The 22932-nt window shown below is 40.0% G+C and overlaps 1 protein-coding gene across 1 annotated transcript; it reads right to left on the reverse strand.

Annotated features, from left to right (window-relative positions):
- Positions 1 to 12736: 12736 nt before the first annotated feature.
- Positions 12737 to 22526, reverse strand: GPR132 (G protein-coupled receptor 132). The gene is made up of 2 exons (XM_058170225.1): positions 22389 to 22526; positions 12737 to 14374 (listed from the first exon to the last, which is right to left on the reverse strand). Exon 2 carries the CDS (start codon positions 14327 to 14329, stop codon positions 13385 to 13387), a length of 945 nt encoding a protein of 314 aa, XP_058026208.1. The 5' UTR covers positions 14330 to 14374; positions 22389 to 22526; the 3' UTR covers positions 12737 to 13384.
- Between the last annotated feature and the right edge of the window lie 406 nt (positions 22527 to 22932).

Raw genomic sequence — 22932 nt, forward strand, 5'->3', positions numbered from 1 at the left:
CCACAGACAATACTTCTATCATTCAAAACGACCTTGATCATCTATCCGCTTGGTCTAAAAATTGGCAGCTCCAAATTTCAACCAGCAAATGCTCAGTCTTACATATAGGAAAAAAGAACCCAAAAACTAAGTACATACTAGATGGACATTACCTTACAGATGACCCCCATCCCGTTAAAGACCTTGGAGTTTTCATGTCAAATGATCTAAGTGCCAAAGCCCACTGCAACTACATAGCAAAAAAAGCTCTAAGAGTTGTAAACCTAATCTTGCGTAGCTTCTTTTCCAAAAACACCACACTACTAACCAGAGCATATAAAACATTTGCTAGACCAATTCTAGAATACAGCTCACCTGTTTGGAACCCTCACCACATCTCTGACATCAATACAATTGAACGTGTCCAGAAATATTTTACAAGAAGAGTTCTCCATTCCTCTGAAAACAACAAAATACCTTATCCCACCAGACTTGAAATCCTAGGCTTAGAAAACTTGGAACTCCGTCGCCTTGACAAGACCTAAGTTTAACTCACAGAATCATCTATTGTAATGTCCTTCCTGTTAAAGACTACTTCAGCTTTAATTGCAATAATACTAGAGCAACTAATAGATTTAAACTTAATGTCAACCGCTTTAATCTAGATTGCAGAAAATATGACTTCTGTAACAGAATCATCAGTGCTTGGAATACTTTACCTGACTCTGTGGTCTCTTCCCATAATCCTAAAAGCTTTAACCAAAAACTTTCTACTATTGACCTCACCCCATTCCTAAGAGGACCATAAGGGGCGTGCATAAGCGCACAAACATGCCTACCGTTCCTGTCCTATTGTTTTTTTCTTTTCTTCTTCCTATATATATGCTTATACCTCCTTATATTTACTCATATATGTGTTTATATACTATATAATCTTTTTGTATGATACCTACATATATTGTTGTGACAAAATAAATAAATAAATAAATAAACAAACAAACAAACAAACAAACAAACAAACAAACACTAACCTCCAGCATTATCCGGACCCATCAGACAGTCTTTTCCTACTGCTGAGTGAACTGTTTTCCCCCCATGCTTGAATTGACCAAAAACAATAAAGGTAGTCCTCATTTAGCGACCACAATTAGGACAGACCACTCGGTTGTTTAGTAAAATGGTAGCTAAGTGAAAAAGTACATGACTATGACTGTACTTAGGATTTTACTTCAGAGTTTTCCTTTACAATGTCAGAAGACCCCAAACATTTGGGGGATGACAAAAGAAACTTGTCTCACAAGAAATCAGGTGAGAGGACAAATCTTATATTCCTTTTCCCCTTTCCTCCACTCTGGTGGAATGCTTACTGGGATAATTAATAAGAGGGGAATTGTTTATATTTGCATTTTTTTTGAGAGGAAGGGATTACAAGAGAATAGGCAGGCACACAACAGGGAATAGACATCAAAAGGAATGCCCAACTGCCAGTTCTTTGCCTAGCACAGTCATAGCTGCAAACTAGAGGCAAACAAAAGCCTTTAGTGTGAAACTGATTAGGGTCTTGTCAGTGTTAGGCAGAAGCCGCAAGGTAATTTAAGCTAAAGGAGCTGAGTATATTAATTTGCAGTTAGCACTTTTTAGAGCTATCCTGTGCTGAGGAAAAAAGCAGCTCACGAAGAGATAGCTTGTTTAAATAATCTCTCCGCTCTGGGAGGAAGAGAAAAAATTAAAACTAGGTCAGGCACAGGTCACTAGTTCACAAAAACTTGTACTAATGGGCTGTAAAATGATGAATACATTGGTTGCAAAGTTACTTTTTTATCACCATTGTGACTGCAAACTGTTCAAGGCAGTTGCTAAATGATGACTACCTGTACTCACATGAGAGTTTCTGTCTGATTATTGATTCCCATCCTACCTCTATTGTGTCTATTTAAATACATTAACTATCTAGGCAATTTTAAGAAAATAGAGGAATATAGAACATCATGGTTACACAGTAGAAGAGAGATTTTTTTTTAAATTTGCATTTATATCCCGCCCTTCTCCGAAGACTCAGGGCGGCTTACACTATGTCATATTTGAGCCCTGATTAGAGCCAAATGTGGAAAGGCCCATAGATACCATGATGTTGGGACAACCCCGGGTTTTGTTTAGAAGTGTGCCACTTCCCAAGGGCCAGGGGGAACATCCATTAAAGGATGCAGATCAGTAGTGGGTTTCAAATCCCGTCGCTAACAATTCACTCATGGGTGCATGCTCTTGTGCGCGATGCTTCTGCGCATGCGCAGAGATGTCTGGGTGGGTGGGCAGAGCCTCCCGCTGCCACCGCTACCATTTCGACTGACCCAGGGCAAACCGGTAGCAACCCACCACTGATGCAGATATGGTAGGCCTCAGAGAGCAAGAGGGGGTGCTGGAGACCAATCATACTAGTTTTGCTTTATAGTAGATGACCACTTTCACTATGCTAGCCATTTTTGAGAATTACAGAAACATGCCAACTGTTCCAGTCAATGTATGTATTTTTGGAGTGTATGAAATATTATTATTGTTTATTAAATAGCTGTCCATTTCATATACATGACTGAATGGCATACAATAAAATGGTCTCAACTCTGGTTTCTATCCCTTGTTTCCTAGCCCCCCAGAGCTCCCTCTGTTTGCAGTGCAGAACTTTTGGGTTCCTTCCCTTTTCTCAAATATGAAATGCATGAAAAAAATAGTAACATAAGCTCAAAATACTCTTGGCACATTTCATGCATACAGATGAGAAAAGAACATCAGTATATTCTTTTTTGAAAAGCTCAGCTTTGCTCATGTGCGGGATGTGGCTCTGCCATCTGTGGCCTTCATCCTTTTGTCATGAAACACAGCATCTTCAGCACCTACCAAAATATTGCCCTTCTGGATCAAAAGGATATTATAATATATATAAATGCACCTAAAGACACTGCCAGTTCTTGTTTCTTTTGTCTCTTTCTTGCACATTGTGTAGTCTCAAGCTGCCAAAGCTGAAAACAAGAGTGTGATACCAACAAGGCTATTATTAAAATATGATGCAGGCATCTTCAACATTCAAGGCCAAGGAACAAGTAAAATTAATGGATTTATCTAGGAGAGACCAGCTAGCAGCAATAGGTAACAACAGGGCAAAAAGCCAGGAAGTCTATACTGTAGGCTTAAATGACAATTCGATGCAGCTATGTGGCCTCACTTTGATTATACTGTCTCCATCAAATAGTGCAATTGAAAATATTTAAAATACATGTTAGTGAGAAGCCATGGCTCAGAGGGAATCCTACATGCCTTCGTCAATGATAATTCTGGTTGAAAAAAAGCCAGGTAGCAACTGATAGGAAAAGTCTTGGGAAGCCAGCCTAGGACAAATAGCACTCTGGGCAACCAAAGCTAGCTTTTTCTGGACCAGAGTTTGCAGCAAATGCTCTCTCTCTCTCTCTCTCTCCTCTTCCTTCCCTCCCTCCCTCCCATTTTAATAATTATAACACTAGCAATGTTCCTTACACTGTCACCTCAAAATTGAAAAGTGAGCTGCTGATTCTTATCTGTAACAGTTTGGATAGTGGGAAGCAGTTCAAGGTAATCTTCTCTTTTTCCTTATCCTAGATCACTGTTGAAAGAACAATGAACAGGTGTTGTAACTGTGGCAGTGAAGACACAGATTTTGCAGAAATGGATCCCATTGCCTATACTTCCCCTGCAAGCCCAACCAGAGCCTATATTGCAACGCTGCATCCATTCTTGCCCTTTTTAATCCCTCTGCAAATGCTGCTGCATGCCAATAAATGTTTAAGCTAACTCAAGGATGGGTAACTGAGCCCTTCAATGCAACACTGGGGAAAGACTCTGAGTGAGGACTCTGTTCCCTGGAAGAATGTCATGGGGGCCAGCTCAGCTACAAAAGATTAGACATCTTGACTTGGGCATCCTCAAGCCAATTAAGTTCTTTATATAAACAGAAGGACCTATTGTTGTGATCTGCTAATGTATAGTGACCAGATGTCCCGCTTTTTAATAATTTGTCCTGCGTCCCGTGGCAATTCCAAAAAGTCCCAATTTTTTTTTGTTTCACTCCCATTCTGAAAATGGAAGGGGGCAACGCAAGAGGAGGAGGCGGAGAAGGGGGAGTGGCGGAGAAGGGGGCACGAGAGGGAAGAGAGACGCCGCTTGACTTCACCCGAGAGGAAGAGAAGAGCCGAGAGGAGAACCGAGCCTGCCTGGAAGAGCGGAGAAGCAGCAGCCCCTCCTCCTCCTTCAGGCAGGTGGCAAGACTCAGCGTGCATGCACAGCCCCCTCTCCCCCCCCCAATGGTGTCCCGCTTTGCCATCGCTGAAATCTGGTCACTTTACGCTAATGGCCTGCGGAACTGGCAGCAGAGTTGGACAGTGAGGCGGGTGGGAAGGAACATGGGCCAGTCCTGGAGTCTGGGGAAGGCTTGGACCAGGGCTCTGTGCTGGAGGAAGAGAGGGGGCCAGGGCCATCTGGGAGTTATGTGCTGCCTCCAAAGCAGGGGTGGGTTCCCAAATTTTTTACTACCGGTTCTGTGGGCGTGGCTTATTTGGTGGGTGTGGCTTGATGGTCATGTGACTGAGTGGGCGTGGCCAAGTTGAAGTCACTCAGGGCAAGGTGGGGCAGCACCTTGCTGTGAGTGACATCAAGTTGGCCTTGCCCACTCAGTCACATGACCAATGCTGCAGAGACAGGGCGATTTCTCCCGGAGGACAGCCAGAGCTTCGCCTCTTCCTCTTTTTCTCAGAGGAGCTGCCTCCAAGTCCTTGTGAAGGGACGCACACGCACACACAACACAACACAACTAACTCACACACAATGTAAAAGCAGCTGCACTTCATCCAAAATGGCCCCTGCAACAGTAGGAACCTCACACAGCCACACTTTACACACACACACAACACAACACAACTGACTCTCTCTCACACACACACAAAATGCCACATACAGCTTTGTGAGATTCTGTGTGTTTGTGTAGTTAGAGTGAAACACTACAGAAACACCCCAAATCTCAGAGCTGCACAAATATTTTATTATTTTATTTTATTTATATTTTTTAGATTAGGGATCTCCTACCTTAGTAACTTTAAGGTTTGTGGACTTCAACTCCCAGAGTTCCTCAGCCAGCAAAGGCACTGAGGAGATGGATTGCAAGCAGGCAGGCAGATTCAGTTGCTAGCTGATGCAACTGATTGCAGAAGCTGAAGCGAGGCTGAAAGGAGCATTAATTATGTAAGTGTGGAGGGGAGATTGGATGGGCCAGAGGAAAAAAAGATTTTAAAAGGCTCCTCTGACGATCCCAGCTGAAGTTGCCTAATAGCAGCCCAGAACCTCTTAACTCAGCTGGGATCGCCAGAGGAGCCTTTTAAAACTTTTTGTTTTAACAACCTCTTTGGCCGAAGAGGTTGTTAAAAAAAAAACTTTTAAAGGGTTCTGATGATCCCTGCTGAGCCACACGATCATCAGAGGTTTTTTTTTTAACTTTTAAAAGCCTTTTTTTGGCTGAAGAAAAGATGCCTTTAAAAGTAAAAAAACCCAAACCTCTGATGATTGGGGAACCGGATTGGGGGCGTGGCCAGCCAGCCATTACTACCAGTTGTCCGAACGCCAGCAGATTTTTACTACCGGCTCTCCAGAATCGGAGCGAACTGGGAGCAACCCACCACTGCTCTGAAGCCTCCAGAGTCAGACATCAGGGAGGCAGAGGAACAGTTAAAACAAAAGGGATAACTTGGGAGTAGCTTAGAGATGATTGGCTCCTCCCATAAGACATAAAGGAGGAGCAAAGGCACATGAGCCTTTGCAGGAAGCAACGTTGTTCGTCTGGTCGGTTTAAATTGTGAAGCTCCATTTTGACTCTGTGCTCTGTGTGGCCTTGCAAAGCTAATTGCCAATTAGGTCTTTGGCAGCGTGTCAAGGGAGATAAAGGTGGGTGCTTATCAGCCTTATCCCAAAGAAGTGTGGCAGATGTCTGTCGGATTCTTTACCAACTCTTTGTGACTCATTATAGGCTGTGAATGAACAATAATTCACAGCCGTTGAAATAAAAAAAGGGTTTTTGGGACTAATCGTGTGCTTTTTACGGTCTTAGGAAGCCTAGGTCAGAACACTTATTCCGATGCAAAGGACATAAAAGTAAAGGTAAAGGTTTCTCCTGTCCAATTATGTCCAACTCTAGAGGACGGTGCCCATTTCCGTCTCTTAGCCATGGGGGCCATGTCCGAAGACACTTCTGTGGTCATGTGGCCAGAGGGACTATACACTGAGACACATGGAACTCTGCTACCTTTCCACGCAAGTGGTACCCTTAACTATCTACTCATGTTTGCTTTAGTAGTGTGTTGCTACCAGTTCACTTCGGTTCGAGTGAACCAGTAGCAGTGGTGGCAGGAGTTTGCTTGTGCACGTGCGTGAGTGAACCGGTAGCAAAGGTAAGTGAAACCCACCACTGGTTTGCATATTTTCGAGCTGCTAGGTGGGCAGGATATTCCAGTGTATTTGAGTGTGCTTATATAATCCAAGTTTATGTAATCTAGTTTTAGGCTCAAAATTCCTTTCCAGAAAAAAATCAGAGTTATAGTTTCATAGGGGATTGTAGGAGGCGAACTATGTTAATCTATGGTAGCTAAAAATCAGGAATCTGGTAGTATCTTTTCTGACCATCACATTTTAATGAAAAGCATAAGCCTTGATGAACTTCACAGGAGCACAGAACATCAACAGCTTTAGGAAGTTGAAGAAGGCGTCTTTCTGTAAGATGCTGGATAAACAGTATCCAGATATTTCCGGTGCTGCCCCATCTCCCTTTTTCTTTCTCACTTGTTTTCCTTGGTTTGAGCTGTTGCAATTATCTCATCCTGTCCCCTTTGGGCACAGCCTTTGCTAAAAGTGTTGGGTGTTCCTTAGGCTGGCTTTGTCTCTTTCTCCAGATTAGGAAGAAGCGGGGTGGGGTGGAGGTCTGGGAAGGGGAAGGGGAAGAAATCTAATTTTTTGCTCCAGAGAAACAGGGAGGGGAAGAAAATGAAGCCAGCAGCAGCAGCAGCAAATAACTCTGAGCCTGCAGCTTTCCAAATTCTTCAGGAAAGAAGCAGAAGTGGGAAGGACCAGGGAAGGCAGCTTGGAAATTTGAAACAGAAGATGAAGAAAGGGGAATTAGAGTAGGAACAAAAGAAACAGCCCCTGAGTTGAGGGAGGAGAGACAAACCAGAACAAAGGCCCAGCTTTTTTGGGGTGTGTGGGGGGCAGGATCATGAGTTTAGACAACTAGGAATTATTTTTCGCACCAACTATGGATGCTGAGGTTAATGGAGGCATTATTTGTCACTACCCCCAGTGAAAACAAACAGGTTAAAAGCAAATCAGAGCAAGCACAGTGATTTGATCCAGATGCTAGGCAGAACAAAAATGAATTAATCAATGTGGCAGAATTCAACATAATAGCTAGTTAAAGAGGTTGGTGTGAAAGGACCAAGCCTTGAAATAATTTGGATGCAAATATACAGGAAAAAAGTTAACACTTTATATGAAAACATTTATGCATTCTTAATGAAAAGGGTAGAAGATTACGAAGGCAGACAAGTGCTCCTGCAGCAAATGGACCCTAGTATTTTCCTTCAATCTGTGCACGGACAGACAAATATGCTGTCATACCGGCATATATTGTGACGTGCTGTATTTGGACTGATGCAACATGCAAATAATTTTGAATAATTTTCATTTTTGCATAGCCATCAGATATTTTCTGGTAAAAACAGGGATGTGGTTTGCCACTACCTTCTGTGATTTTCCCCTTCCCCCCGAGTTTTTTAGTCTAGGTTACCACATACTATTTCCTGGTCCCCTTACACATTTTGACTGTTTAACTTTTCATATATAAGCAAAACTTTCAATAAGATAAAAACTAACACAAGCTAATATAAAGCGAGGAAGACAAAAGAAAAAGAAATCAAAGCAAAAGCAAAAAGTGAAAGAAAATTAGAAAAGAAAGAAAAAAGATAAAGAAATGGCTTCTGATATAATTATTAATATATTTTAACTTTTCTCTCTAAATGCCTTCAGAGATTCTCAGTCATTCAGGTCATGGTTGTCCAAAGGTGTGTTTTTTCAAGAGGCAACTGGACTTTCTGATTTTTCTTTGAAGTCGTTTCACTTCTCATCCAAGAAGCTTTTCCAGCTCTCTCTAAGCTTACATCATATTGCTCTTCTTTATATAATGTATCTGGTCTAATCATTAAAACAACCTTGTTTAACTTCAAGATCAACTAAGTGCTGCTGCCTGCACATTCCTGCTACAAAGACTGCAAGACAGGATTTCTTCCATATTATTTGTGACTCACCCACGGCCACCTCTTGGTTAGCCAGTTTGGTTTTATGGTTTCCAGGCTGGAAACCATGAGACTGTATTGCTATTTATATTGCCGCCAAGAGTTGTTTCTGGTGGGTTAGAAATAGAATTAAATAGAGAGACAGAAAGTTAGATAAATAGAAAGGAGCATGCTAATTTTCTTTGTACCAATGATAGGCCCTGTTAGTGAAATAAGATAGCTTTGGGTACCATCTGGTGACCACATCTATGCATTGCAGTTGAAATAGATTTTGTGAAAATAAAGCTTTATTTTCTCTTTTAGCACATGAACCAATATTATAGTTCAGGATTAGCATCCAGGCAGCTGGAATAATATTTTGAGGAACTGTGATTTCAGTGAACTTTCAGTGAACAATCTATCAACAAAGTGATTAATAATAAAGGAAATTTTCTGCATGGGAAAAACCCCAAAGCTACTTATCAGAGCAGTAGGTCACCGTTGTCATTTATACCTTGGCAACCAGAAATTAATAAATTAATTCCAAAGCAGAGTTTTATACAATTACTATGTGGTACAGTATTAGAGAAGAAAGAGTTGGGTTCAAATGCCATGACGCTTTCTGAGTGAAACTGGACCAATGGTGGTTCTAGCTGAATTGGTATATGTAATTATGCATTCTTAATGAAAAGGGTAGAAGATTACGAAGGCAGACAAGTGCTCCTGCAGCAAATGGACCCTAGTATTTTCCTTCAATCTGTGCACGGACAGACAAATATGCTGTCATACCGGCATACATTGTGACGTGCTGTATTTGGACTGATGCAACATGCAAAGTACTTTTGAATAATTTTCATTTTTGCATAGCCATCAGATATTTTCTGGTAAAAACAGGGATGTGGTTTGCCACTACCTTCTGTGATTCTCCCCTCCCCTCCCCAGTTTTTTAGTCTAGGTTACCACATACTATTTCCTGGTCCCCTTACACATTTTGACTGTTTAACTTTTCATATATAAGCAAAACTTTCAATAAGATAAAAACTAACACAAGCTAATATAAAGCGAGGAAGACAAAAGAAAAAGAAATCAAAGCAAAAGCAAAAAGTGAAAGAAAAGCAAAAAAGAAAGAAAATTAGAAAAGAAAGAAAAAAGATAAAGAAATGGCTTCTGATATAATTATTAATATATTTTAACTTTTCTCTCTAAATGCCTTCAGAGATTCTCAGTCATTCAGGTCATGGTTGTCCCAAAGGTGTGTTTTTTCAAGAGGCAACTGGACTTTCTGATTTTTCTTTGAAGTCGTTTCACTTCTCATCCAAGAAGCTTTTCCAGCTCTCTCTAAGCTTACATCATATTGCTCTTCTTTATATAATGTATCTGGTCTAATCATTAAAACAACCTTGTTTAACTTCAAGATCAACTAAGTGCTGCTGCCTGCACCTTCCTGCTACAAAGACTGCAAGACAGGATTTCTTCCATATTATTTGTGACTCACCCACGGCCACCTCTTGGTTAGCCAGTTTGGTTTTATGGTTTCCAGGCTGGAAACCATGAGACTGTATTGCTATTTATATTGCCGCCAAGAGTTGTTTCTGGTGGGTTAGAAATAGAATTAAATAGAGAGACAGAAAGTTAGATAAATAGAAAGGAGCATGCTAATTTTCTTTGTACCAATGATAGGCCCTGTTAGTGAAATAAGATAGCTTTGGGTACCATCTGGTGACCACATCTATGCATTGCAGTTGAAATAGATTTTGTGAAAATAAAGCTTTATTTTCTCTTTTAGCACATGAACCAATATTATAGTTCAGGATTAGCATCCAGGCAGCTGGAATAATATTTTGAGGAACTGTGATTTCAGTGAACTTTCAGTGAACAATCTATCAACAAAGTGATTAATAGTAAAGGAAATTTTCTGCATGGGAAAAACCCCAAAGCTACTTATCAGAGCAGTAGGTCACCGTTGTCATTTATACCTTGGCAACCAGAAATTAATAAATTAATTCCAAAGCAGAGTTTTATACAATTACTATGTGGTACAGTATTAGAGAAGAAAGAGTTGGGTTCAAATGCCATGACACTTTCTGAGTGAAACTGGACCAATGGTGGTTCTAGCTGAATTGGTATATGTAATTCTGCAATCGTAGAAATAAGGGTAGGATTAAAGTGTAGTTGCTGTAAATGGTTTAGGGTTTCAGTCTTGAGTCATCAGAGGCGCTTATAGAATAAAGGAAGACAGATCTGACATTTTGCATGATTCTTCTTGTAACTCTCAATGTCTCTAAATCAGATTTTGCAGGAGCACAGGAAACTATATGTTGAAGGAAGCCTGGAAAAAAAGACATCTTTACTTTTTTTTTTCATAGTGAGTGAACAAAATATGTGAAAATAGAATCCGGGCACAAACATTCCCAATTTGATACTCCTTTGCATATGTTGGGAAGTTGTGGTTTGGGTAAGATGTTGCATTATGAAGGCCTGATTTATAAATTTATGGCTATTTTTCTTAAATTGAGCACTGTGGCTTGAGGTAAGATAAGGAAGAAGGTAAGAAGAATAAGGTAATTAATTTCAATTAATTCAGGACTCCAAGGCCAGTGGTATACCTCAGTGTATCAAAGGAACTACTGAACATAAACCCACTCTTAATAATCTTTATGTACACTTGAAGAAGCATACTACAAATAACAGGGTGCAGATTATATCAAATTAATTTATTTGAAAGAGTCATTCATTTAGAATTTTGAGGACGGGCTGAAGACATAGTATATTGGGATATCAAGAAACCATATATATATATATGGCTGGGCTAATATTTTGGATGAAAGACAGAAGACTCAACAAAGCCTGTATAGTCTTGAGCACCACAATGAAATAAATAAGGTAGAATAGGTAGAGTGAAACATAATGTTTTATATCTGAATAAGAAAAGTGTAAAGCATATATAATATGCATCTTGGCAGTAGTATCTACGAAAAGGATCTAGATGTCCTTGTAGGCCATCGGTAAACATGAACTAAATGTGTCATGCAGCTGTTAAAAAAGCAAGTGCTATCTTAGAGTGCATTAACTGGGGAATAGAGACCAGATTGTGGAAATTACAGTAATTGTTCCACACTTCTCTGCCCTTGTTAGACCTCATATTGATTATTGCATCCATTTGGGGGCACCATAGTTCAAAATGATCAGTGAAAAATTGGAGTAAGTTCAGGAAAAGGTTACCATATGATAAAGGTTCTGGCAATCAAGATCTACTAAGAATGATTCAATAGCAAAAGCTGTTAGGCTTACATACTGCCCTATAGTATTTTACAGAGTTTTCTGGTGGCCTCCAATGTAAACATTATTTGCATATTGTCCCCAATAATTTGGGCCGTCACTTTTACCGCTCTCAGAAGGATGGAAAGCTGAGTCAAACTTGAGCCTCATCAGGATTTAATTCCAGGCTGTGGGCAGAGTTTGCCTGCAATACTGCATTTTAATCACTGTGCCAAGGCAATGTTCTGAGAATGTGTAAACCTACAGAAAAGATGTCTAAAGGGAAATATGCTAACAGTCTTGAATTATGTGAACAGTAGTTACTTAGAAGCAAATCTATTCATTACTGCATCCAGGGGCTACCAAGGTTAAGCAAAGCTGGTTTAGCCAAAGCCTTTTGAAGGAAGCACAAGAGAAGTTTGGAATTGATCTAAGCTCCAGCCAGCCAGCCTGGCTTGGCCCCTTCCATGTTTTATTTTTATTTTATTTATTAGTTAGGGTTGAGTATTTATCATTATATATTATTTAGTTTGAATTGTATATAGGTTTTGTAAAAAAAAAATTTTTTCTTAATATTGTAAACCACCCAGAGTTGCCCTGCGACAAGGTGGGTGATCAATAAAATTAATAATAAATAAATAAATTGCCTTAGAAGGTAGGATCAGAGCCAGTGGGTTAAAAATATAAGGGAGCATTTCAGCCAGGTTAGAATCAGGGGAAACTTCCTGAGTGTTCTGTTCTGTCAGCAAGTGGAACAAACTGCCTGACATTTTCACCAGCCAGCACGTAGATAAATGGATCTGATGAGTTCTTCTTCATTAGGAGATCTTCAAATGGAGGCTGGATGATCAAGGATGTTCTAATAGATCCTGCACTGGGCAAGGAGTTGAACTAGATCAGGGGTCTCCAACCTTGGCCCCTTTAAAACTTGTGGACTTCAATTCCCAGAGTCCCTCAGCCAGCAAAGCTAAATGATCTAAGGGCCCTTCCAACCTAGAGTTGAATTCCCTTGTATATTTCAGAAGTCGGAAACTCATCTTTAGATACAAATATATATTTTCTTTGAACATATACAATTTGTGCTATCAGTTGCCATATAACCTCATAGATATCTGGGTTGCATAAATTCAACATTGTGTTTGTGTGAAAAATAAGGAAATACAATAAAGACTTGGGAAATTTATTCAGGAATTCAATAATAACTTATCTTATTCAAAGACATTCTGACCATTATGTCAGCAGTTTAAAAATAATCCAACACCCTAGAATACAGGTGTCAAACTCGCCAAGTCACATGGCCATAATGTGAAATCGCAACATTTTTTGTCTTCGCGGAGCTGGGGTGGGCTTTGCCTGTGCATGACACATCTGGCCTGTGTGATGCCAGTTTGTCACCTAGAAGGTATCCGAGAGAGGTAGCATTGCTTATTCACTTTGCATTTGTTTATGGATTGTGCTTTTTTTTCATTTTAGTCCTTTCTTTATTAGCAAAGAATTGATAAATGACCCAAAACTATATTAGCAGCTTCTCCATGATGCCATATGATCCTTCGTCAATGCATCATTATGTCTTCAGCATTGCATGGACATATCACAATATTGTGACTTTATTGTGAAGGCCCATTGACTAAGTTCAATGTATGAAGATCAGAATTCTCTGAAACAGATGGTGACTACCAGAGAAAGGGAATGTTTCAGTGCATTTGAAAATGTTATCCACTTTCTATTCAGGTCTTTTAAAGAAGCCACACAAACTTTCAATAGTGAAGGGCTGTAATATTGTCCTCTTTATTTCCCAACATGTGTTTCTGATGTCACTGGGATTCATCTGACGAATGAATTCCACACATTCTACATGTGCGATACATCTCACGCCTGACATTTTCACCAGCCAGCACGTAGATAAATGGATCTGCAATGCTCTTGGCAGTGGAAAAGCATAGGAATATCACAGAAGTAGTATATATGTTTTTCTCAAATGTGCATAACTGATCTGGGTGCTGAAAGAAGATAATGGCTCTCACAAGAAGCACAAAATGGTAGGGAGCAAAGCACAGTACAAATACAGAAATGATGGCAATTGCCACGTTTCTCACTTTAGCTTTCTGGTCCGGATTGAGGCTGCAGCTGGTCTTAATGCTTTGAAAAATTCTGTAGTTTGTGAAAAGAAGGAGCCCCAAAGGAATGAGAAATCCCAAGAAGAACCGGCTGATATTGTAAAGGGCCAAATTGACACTGAGGGGAGTTTCAAAGCAAGTTGCTGTGTTTTCTTCCTGGATATTTTTGTTGAAAAACACAGGGCAATAGATTGCAGCAATGATGCCAAAGAAGGCAACTGTGACCATAGTAGCAGTCCTTTGGGACCTGAAGCATTTCCCTCTGCTTTCTAGTGCGCGTACCACAGCCTTGTAGTGATCTATAGAAATGCAGCACAGGAGAAGAATACTGATGTAAATGTTGCAGAAAAAGATATATCCAGTCACCAGGCATGACGGTCTCCCCATATTCCAATGATGGTCATTTTTCACATAGATAATCCAGAGGGGAAGGGTGCTTAGGTACATAATGTTGCACAGGGACAGGCCAAACAGGTAGATGGCTGTGATATTTTTTTTGCAAATTTGTACGAGTGTCACGAAAGCAGTTAGGCAGTTGGCTGGTAGGCCTATGGCAAAAATGATGCTGTACACTACAATCAGGAGCTCGCGGCTTTCTTCGAATGGCAGGTTTGTGGAATTGCACATACTGCTGATACCCATGAGGTCAGTTCACAAATGTTTCCTTCATTTGGAGCCCCTGTTAACCTAAAAGCAACATAGGTTTGGTTAGGTAATCTAATCTACTTTCAAGTTCATTCCTAAAAGCCACAATTTCTGCACAAGCACAGCTGTTCCTGATGGCATGGAATTGCTTTTTAAATTTAGGTTGACTTGTCAACTGTGACATTAGCTGTGTGAAAACAGCTTAGCTTCATTCACCCAGGCAATCTTTTGTATAGATCACTGCAATACATTATGGATGTCACAAAAGAGACAAGTTGGAAGTTTCAATTTGATGCTACTTATAGAAACTTGAATACTGACTGGGCTTGAGGATTATTTCTATATTAATTTAATATTGCATCATCTACACAGGCCTATAATTCACTTCTGGACTCAGTTCAAGGTGCTGGCAATAACCTTCATAAGCTTTGGCCATTACACCAAAAGAAACTTTACTTCCTGTGTATGCTGGTTTATTGAGTCCTGGCATATGGTTAATTGACAGCAGGAGTTCTCAATAATAGTTCTCCGGATAAAGAATTCACCTCCCCTAGAGATCCATCTAGAGCAGGGGTGTCAAACTCGGGGTCCATGGGCCGGATGCGTCAGGTGTTGGCCATGCCCACTCCCAGTTTAGTGAAGGAAAAAAAAATTGTGATATGTCACGTGACGACAATGTGTCATTGCAAGTTTGACACCCCTGATCTAGAGTATGCTCTGTTATTCTAGGAAGTGATACAGAATAATAGTATATGATGTTTACTAAGAGTTGTTCTGCCTCTACTGACTAGAAACCAGGAGACTGTGAGCTCTAGTTCTGTTTTAGGCATGAAAGCTAACCGGGTGACTTTGGGCCAGTCACTCTCTCTCAGCCAAAAGGTTGTTGTTATTATGGGGGAAAAGAGGAAGAGGAAGGAGTATTATGTAAGTTCACCACTTTGAGTTACTTGTAAAGTAATAAAGGTGGGATAAAAATCTAATAAACAGATAAATCATTGGAAAGTATCAGTGTTCTTTAGTGATCTTTCCCTCTGAAGGAAACCTGATTCATGTGGAATTGTCATCGGATTGATTGCAGGGTGTGTGTGTAGTGTGTGTCTAAAAACTTGAGTTGAAGTTTCATGTATCAACATCATTATCATTATTATCTTCTGCAGAAACTATGTTATTACCTTAGAGCAGGGTTCTCCATCTTGGCCACTTTCAGATGGGTGGATTCAACTCCCAGAATTCTCCACTCAAGTCTACTCATCTTAAAGTGGCCAAGGTGGAAAAGCACGGCCCTTTAGGAACTCCAGTGCTTGCAACTCTTGAGGTGAATGCACCGTTTCTTCTAATTCAGGACTGTAAGCACACAACAAAATGGCTGGATGAAAGTATCTCCTCTACTCCTTGAGCCTTAACATTTTTTTATTTTTTATTTATTTATTTTGTAACACAGTATATATAAGCATAAGCATGAAATAACTAAACAATATATAAGCATATATATAAGCATGAGTATATAATAACTATATGCTGCCCTAATTGCCCAGCCCTCTTCTGCCTCAGTTAGGAGGCCAGAAAGTTAAAGGCCTTAACAACACTTTAATGATGTGAAATGAATTAAAGAAAGCAGCTGGAAATTCCCTTGGATTTCTTCCTCCTCCCAGCGTTGGTGCAGCTCAAGTAGAAGATGGATCTTGCTTACTACTGACAGTTCCCTCTTAATTCACCCTGTGCTCCTCTGTGCCTGCAACCTGACAGCTGGGCTAACTTTTGGTACAGGCTTAGCATTATTTCTGAAAAGGATTAGACCTGTGTCCAAACATACCCTGGCTGACAGGTTGCCAGTACAAAGCATTTCCACACCAGCCACTTGTTAGATGGGCAACTTGATAAACTATTAACCCCAACTTTCCAAGCACCCGCTCATCTTGTTTCAACCCAATTTTGAAGAAGTTATTGGTATCTCCTTTCCTGCTATAGAACCAGGTGTCTTTTGTTTTTGTTTTTGGTAGCTTAAGTCAAAATGGCCATGGAGCACATAGCTTGAAAGCAGAAGTGAGTTTCACCAGTTCTGGAGAACCGGTAGCGGAAATTTTGAGTAGTTTGGAGAACCGGTAGTAAACATTCTGACTGATCCCTCCCCAATCTATTCTCTGCCTCCCAAGTCCCAGCTGATCGGAAATGGGGATTTTGCAGTATCCTTCCCCTGGAGTGGGGTGGGAATGGAGATTTTACAGTATCCTTTCCCTGCCATGCCCACCAAGCCACTCCCACCAAGCCATGCCATGCCCTGCCCATCAAGCCACACCCACAGAACCGGTACTAAAAAATTTGAAACCCACCACTGGTTGAAAGGGAGTGCTTCTTCTCTGGCTTAAAATGGTCAACGGGCAGATTTCAACATGACTACACCAATGAACAAGGATCAAAATTTCAGCTCTTATTTTTGTGTGGGGTGAGGATAAAAAGTCAAGCTTTGCAGATTGTAGGATATTTATTTGAAACTTTGAGGGTGGAGATGAATTCTTGAAATCAATGAAACTGCATCTCTTTGGAACTGAGCTGGAGAACATAAATAATCTACTCCTTACACATTCTGCCTTGGAGCCTAGATCAAGACTTGGAGATCATTTCTCAACAATGTCTATGGAGATTCTCTATCATCCAGGTAATGGTTGTCTCAAAGGTGCTTTTTCAAGAAGCAACTGGACTTTCTGATTTTTCTTTGAAGATGTTTCACTTCTCATCCAAGAAGCTTCTTCTTCTTGGATGAGAAGTGAAATGTCTGAAAAAGGTTCTTGGATGAGAAGTGAAATGTCTTTAAAGAAAAACCAGAAAGTCCAGTTGCCACTTGAAAAAGCATCTTCGGGATTTCTCAACAATCATTCTCTCAGAAACAACCTTGCATGAGGTGTGTGGAAGGACTGAAATCAGAAGTCAGGTATCAAAAGCTCCAGGCTCCTGAATTGCAGCTGTTTGCAGTGTACCACTACAATCTTCCAAATATGCAACCGTACCTTTTGAGACCAATCAGTGCATAATGTAAACAGCATAGAGGTACTTTCCCTGGAGGTAGAAAAATTTGAAAAACTCTGACCTATTAATTAAAATTAATTCCAGCTAGACCTATTGTAGCAACTTCAATAAGGAATCCTCCTGATGTCTTAAAGAGTCATAATATTTCGACCTAAAGTTTCATAGACTGGTCTAGGTGTTGTGAACCTGTAACCCAGGAGTGGAATGCTCCCGGTTCAGATTGGATCGCCTGATCTGGTAGCGATCTTGGCTGGTGGTTCAGAGAACCGGTAGCAATCGTGGTGCGAGGCTTTGCCCACCTGCCCAGCTGTCATTACTTCTTGGTTTTAACCAGGAAGTAATGTGTTTTGTATCTTCTGTGCATACGCAGAAAGATTTTTCGCATGTGCAGAAAGGTTTTGCCCATGCGCAGAGGGTGTGCGCGCACATGTGATACAGCACGCGCGCTTCCGAACCAGTAAGGAAGATAAGTAGATTTTACCCTTGCCTTACACCCTCCATATATTAATGGATCTCAGCTACCATGGCCAGTTGGGAAGGATACTGGAAATTACAATTTAGCAGCAACTGGAAAGCCACAGAACGTGAAACAGAGGCCACTTTGCCTATGCACTGTTTCAATGAAAATAATATATACAGCTGAATAGATATGTTGGAGCAGACTCCCTAATATATATAAAAAATCTTGTGGCCACTAGAATTTCCCCAATCTGATGTTCTCCAAATATGCTGCATGTACAGATTCTGGGAGCTAAAGGGCATCAGGTTGAAGGAAGTTTCATTCTCTTTGCTTTGAACTGGTATTGCTATCTTTTACAATAGTGTGATAGAAAATATGAAAGGCAAAAGGAAGTGAAAAGGGTGGAGATTACGCAGGGTTGTTCAGGCCTCTTGCAAAACTAGCAGAGAAGTTGATGATGCAAAAACCGTTGCAACACATTGAGGCCCCCAATGTCTCAGTTTGAGAAAGGCAGTTTCCAAACCATATAGCCCAGCCTGGCACTCTCCTGATGAATTAGACTGCAGTGCCCATAAATCTGGCTAAGTTCAATGAGGGGTATCCTAGTCTAAATAGAGTAGAAGAGACCTATTCTACTGCAGCCAATAGGAAACATCTTACTGTTGTGTGGAGTAATAGAAAAATATTGTAATATATCTTACAGTCCTGGAGTAAGCCCAATTTTATTTATTTAGTTATTTGTATCCCACCTTTATTATTTTTACAAATAAGTTGGCAAGCATAACCAACACACCTTCCTCCACCTATTTTCCCCATAACAACAACAACAACACTGTGAGGTCATTGGGCTGAGAAAGTGTCTGGCCCAAGGTCACCTAGCTGGCTTTCATAGCTAAGGAGAGATTAGAACTCACAGTCTCCCACTCACAGTCTCCCACTTTCTAACCTGGTGCCTTAACCATTAGACAAAACTGGCCAGTTGATTTATTTATTTGTCATAGTTCTATAGCTGCTCATCTCAGAAACAAGTGACCCTGGCTGGTGTATAACAAAACTAAAAAACAGTGAATATTTTAAAAACAATAAATATTATTTTAAAAGCTCTAAAATTTTCAAAAGCATAAAGCTAAAAGAGAAAACTAAATATTGGGAGAAGACCAGGTATTAAAAAGAGTGGAGCAATCTCAATATTTTACCAATCTCCTGGAGCCTCTAGCCTGGTCTTGGGGGACTTCTGGGAAGTCAAAAGGATGACGCGTTCCAGACAGTAATTACCACAGCAGAAAAGGCCTCCTGCTTTGGACCTTCCAAATGTGGTCCTCTACTTGATGGGTCCTGCAGCTTGCCTTCTCTACTGGACCTTATGGGACACGTAGATGTAATTGGAGAGAGGCAATCCCTCAAATAATTTGATCCCATGCCATGTAGGACTTTGTAAGGTAAAAACCAGCACCTTGAATTGGCAACTGGTAACCAATGCACCTTGCAGAGCAGATGTTTAACATGTTCTTCTAGAAATACACAAAACTACTCATGCTGCTGCATTCTTTGCCAGTAAGGGCAGTTTCATGTAGAGTTCATTACAGTAGTCCAACTGGGAGAAGACTAGGACATGAGTGATCTGAGTAAAGCCCCTCAATTTAGGAACAGGGCAAGTGGTACACAACATGAATTTGAGCAAAGGTCCTTCTAGCTATGATTGACACTGGTCTTTGAGTAGGGCATGTAAGTCTAGGAGGACTCCCCAGACTGTACACACGGTTTGTCTAGGACAGTGAAAAAACCATCCAACATTAAAGATGGGATCGTTTTAGAGCTGGCAAGCCCCCAAGCCCACTCAATCTTGCCAACATTTGGTTGAAGCCTGTTGTTCCTCATCCAGACCCTTGTAGCCTCCAGGCACTGGGATAAGATGTCCATAGCATTGCTAAGTTTGCCAGAATGAGAGATGTATAATTGGATATCATCATGATACCACATGATACCTCATCCCATGGCAATGGAAGAGCTTACCCAGAGGTCTCATACAGATGTTGAATAGAACTGGAGAGAGCATCCCACATATTGGGAGCATCCCACACATCCTTTCCAATCACCACCAACTGGAATCGACCCCAGGACACAGGACGCAGACCGCATAATACTGTGCCTTCCTTCCCCAATCCCCTGAGTCAATTTAGAAAAATACCCAGGTCTGAATCCTGACTGAAAGGAGTCCAGACAATCTGCTTCTTCTCAAATTCTCTGAAGTTGTTGCAGGACTATCTTTGCAGCTATCTTCCTCAGAAGAGAAAAGTTAGATACTGGATAAAAATTGTCCACCATAGTAAAGTCCCAGTGATGGTTTCTTGAAGAGGGGGCCAAGCTCTTCTTAAGATATTAAGAAACAGCCCCATCGCCCAAATAAGACTTCAACACTGCTAAACCTCATTCACAATACACCCTTTTGGCTTTCTTAACAAACCAGCAGGGGATGGAGCTAATGAGCAAGTGGCTGCACTCACAGGCATAAGGGCCCTAACTATTTCATCAGGCTCAATAGATTCAAACTGTTCCTAGATAAATGGGCAAAACTTCTCTCCACATATCTCTTGGGACTTGCAACAAGGCCAGTGTCCAACTGTGAGTAAATTTGAGCAAATTCTTGAAACATAAGAGAAATGCCCATTTGTGAATCAAATTATTTACCTCTTATGGTTGTCCTCTTGCTTTAAGTGGACTATTAGCTATTAGTAATAATAAGTTGCTTTATCCAAATATACAAGATTGTTTAAAAATGCAAAATTAATCAGGACAACAGTGGAGTGAATTTATTATGGCTATCACAGGAATTATTCAATTATCTATCTATCTATCTATCTATCTATCTATCTATCTATCTATCTATCTATCTATCTATCTATCTATCTATCTATCTATCTATCTACAGTATCTATCTATCATATTTAAAAACTACCCATGTCTCTCATAGATCAACTCTGGGCAATGCATAATGTTCAACAACTCTGGAAAAACGATTCATTCTAGAATGAAACAAAAGTTGAATTCCCATTTCAATATATGATATCACTGAACACACATCCCCTCTACGTATACTGAATTAGCTTTTTGCATTATAACTTCTGCAAAGGTATGCTTCTTCCTGGAAAGGTTGTCTGATTTGTTCAATAAAAGAATGGTTAATCAAATCCTGAGAGTGTTTTTCAAGGTCCAAAAACTTCATATTTTAAAAATCAAAATTATTAGCAACTTGAAAAAAAAATTGGTATAAAAAGTGAGAACATTTGGGGCTTTTCATTGAATAAGAAAGACAAATGTAGGTAGAGAACACTTTTTTTTCTTTGTTGCATGATACTAAAATTAGAGACGATGCAATAAACATAATGGGATGGATCAGGGGTGTCACACTCACGTTGCCACATTGTCATCACATGATGCATTGTGACTTTTTTCTCCTTTGCTAAAAAAATGGGTGTGGGCGTGGCCAGCTTGTGACGCATCCGGCCCACGGGCCACGAGTTGGACGCCCCTGGGATAGATAAAATAATAACCTCCTTCTCATCTGCAGAAGGAAGTTGCTACAGAAGGAATTCACTGCCCAAAGAATGCGTAGTAACGTTCTTTTAAAACTGTGTACAGTAAGTTGAATTCATAGAGGATCAGGCTATTAATGTTTCAGTTGGTGGCTCCTGATAGCTGGACTGTCCCTCTGCTTTAAAAAAAAATCCTAACATTTCACCATATGTATATATGGTTCTTTCCATTCTCTAACACATAAATAAACTCAGAACATTTTAGTCAGTTGTCTCGTCTAGAATTAGTCATTAGTGGCATTTGCAAGAGGAAGAAACGGAAAGTATCCTTTTGGGTCATTTAGACATTGGAAATGTATCATCCAAACCACAAATAGGTAGTCACATTTTAAATATTTTCTGCAAAAAACACCTAGTAGATACAATGGATATCATAACTCCCAGTGGTGCAAAAGTAAGAATGCTTCAATCAAGAAAATGAGCGCAGAGAATTTGGAGTGGAATTATGTGAGAAACAAACTATGAGCTCAAATCTAGTATAACAAAAGATAATTTCTTTGAAAAAAAAGTGCTCAAACAAATCCCATACTTATCTTTAAAATAAGTCCAAAGAACCCACTACCTCAAGGAAAGACCACTGTATCCAGAAATTAATGAATTTAAATACACAACTTAGCAGATACAATTGAAAAACAAAACCAAAGGGACATATGCTATTTTGTAAAACCAGTTAAAAAACCACTGTGAAGTATGACTACTTAACAACAAATAGCATTTTTGAAATCTTACCAAAATTAGTAGATAAGATTAGTAGAAACGAAAATGGGAATGTTTGAAACATTATAGCCAGTGATATTTTTTGTACTGTTATTTCCAGTAGAGAGAACATGATTTAATTATTCATTAATGTATTAAATGCATGTAGCCACCCATCACGCAACTAGAACAAGCCTCAATTTGTCATCCAGTTCGGTGTTCTATCAGAGCTTCAGAAATAAAATAAAATATTTTTTTTCTGCAAAAGAGAAGCAACACTTACCTTGATAGTATGCAGCTATCATCATATTATGCCTTCTGAATTTACCACATGTGTAGAAATACTTCAAGATGTTGATAACCACAAGGGTTTTTTCCCCCAGTAACTTCTCCAATCAGCCACCAGTCTTGGCACTGCTGCTTTGCCTATTTCTCCTTCAACCCCTTTCATTTGGGTTAGGAAATTAGAAGAATGTGAAATGTAGATAAATGGGCAGATACCAGAGGGGAAATGATTCATTAAAACTGATGCAATTTTTAAAGCAGACGTGCTGTTTTAAAATGCTCATTGGGGATTTTTTTTTAAAAAAAAGTGGGTTGAATACCAGACAAGTGCTATGCTTACACGTGGCCCAAAGGTTTTCTTCCAAACCCAGATAATGATTGACCTTATGGTCTGAAGATACTATCTAGTCAGGTAAAAATGGTCTACAAGCAAATGACCAGACTCAGAAGGTACCCAGGACTCCACAATTCAACCTTGAACTACATATATTCTCTTCTATTAATATTTAACCTAAATAGATATATTTACAGGGAGTCCTCTA

The sequence above is a fragment of the Ahaetulla prasina genome, chromosome 1 (assembly GCF_028640845.1).
Source record: "Ahaetulla prasina isolate Xishuangbanna chromosome 1, ASM2864084v1, whole genome shotgun sequence".
NCBI lineage: Eukaryota > Metazoa > Chordata > Lepidosauria > Squamata > Colubridae > Ahaetulla > Ahaetulla prasina.

Bases quoted from the DNA above. Each gene is read 5' to 3' on its own strand.
- GPR132 (XM_058170225.1), bottom strand. From the start codon at position 14,329: ATGGGTATCAGCAGTATGTGCAATTCCACAAACCTGCCATTCGAAGAA.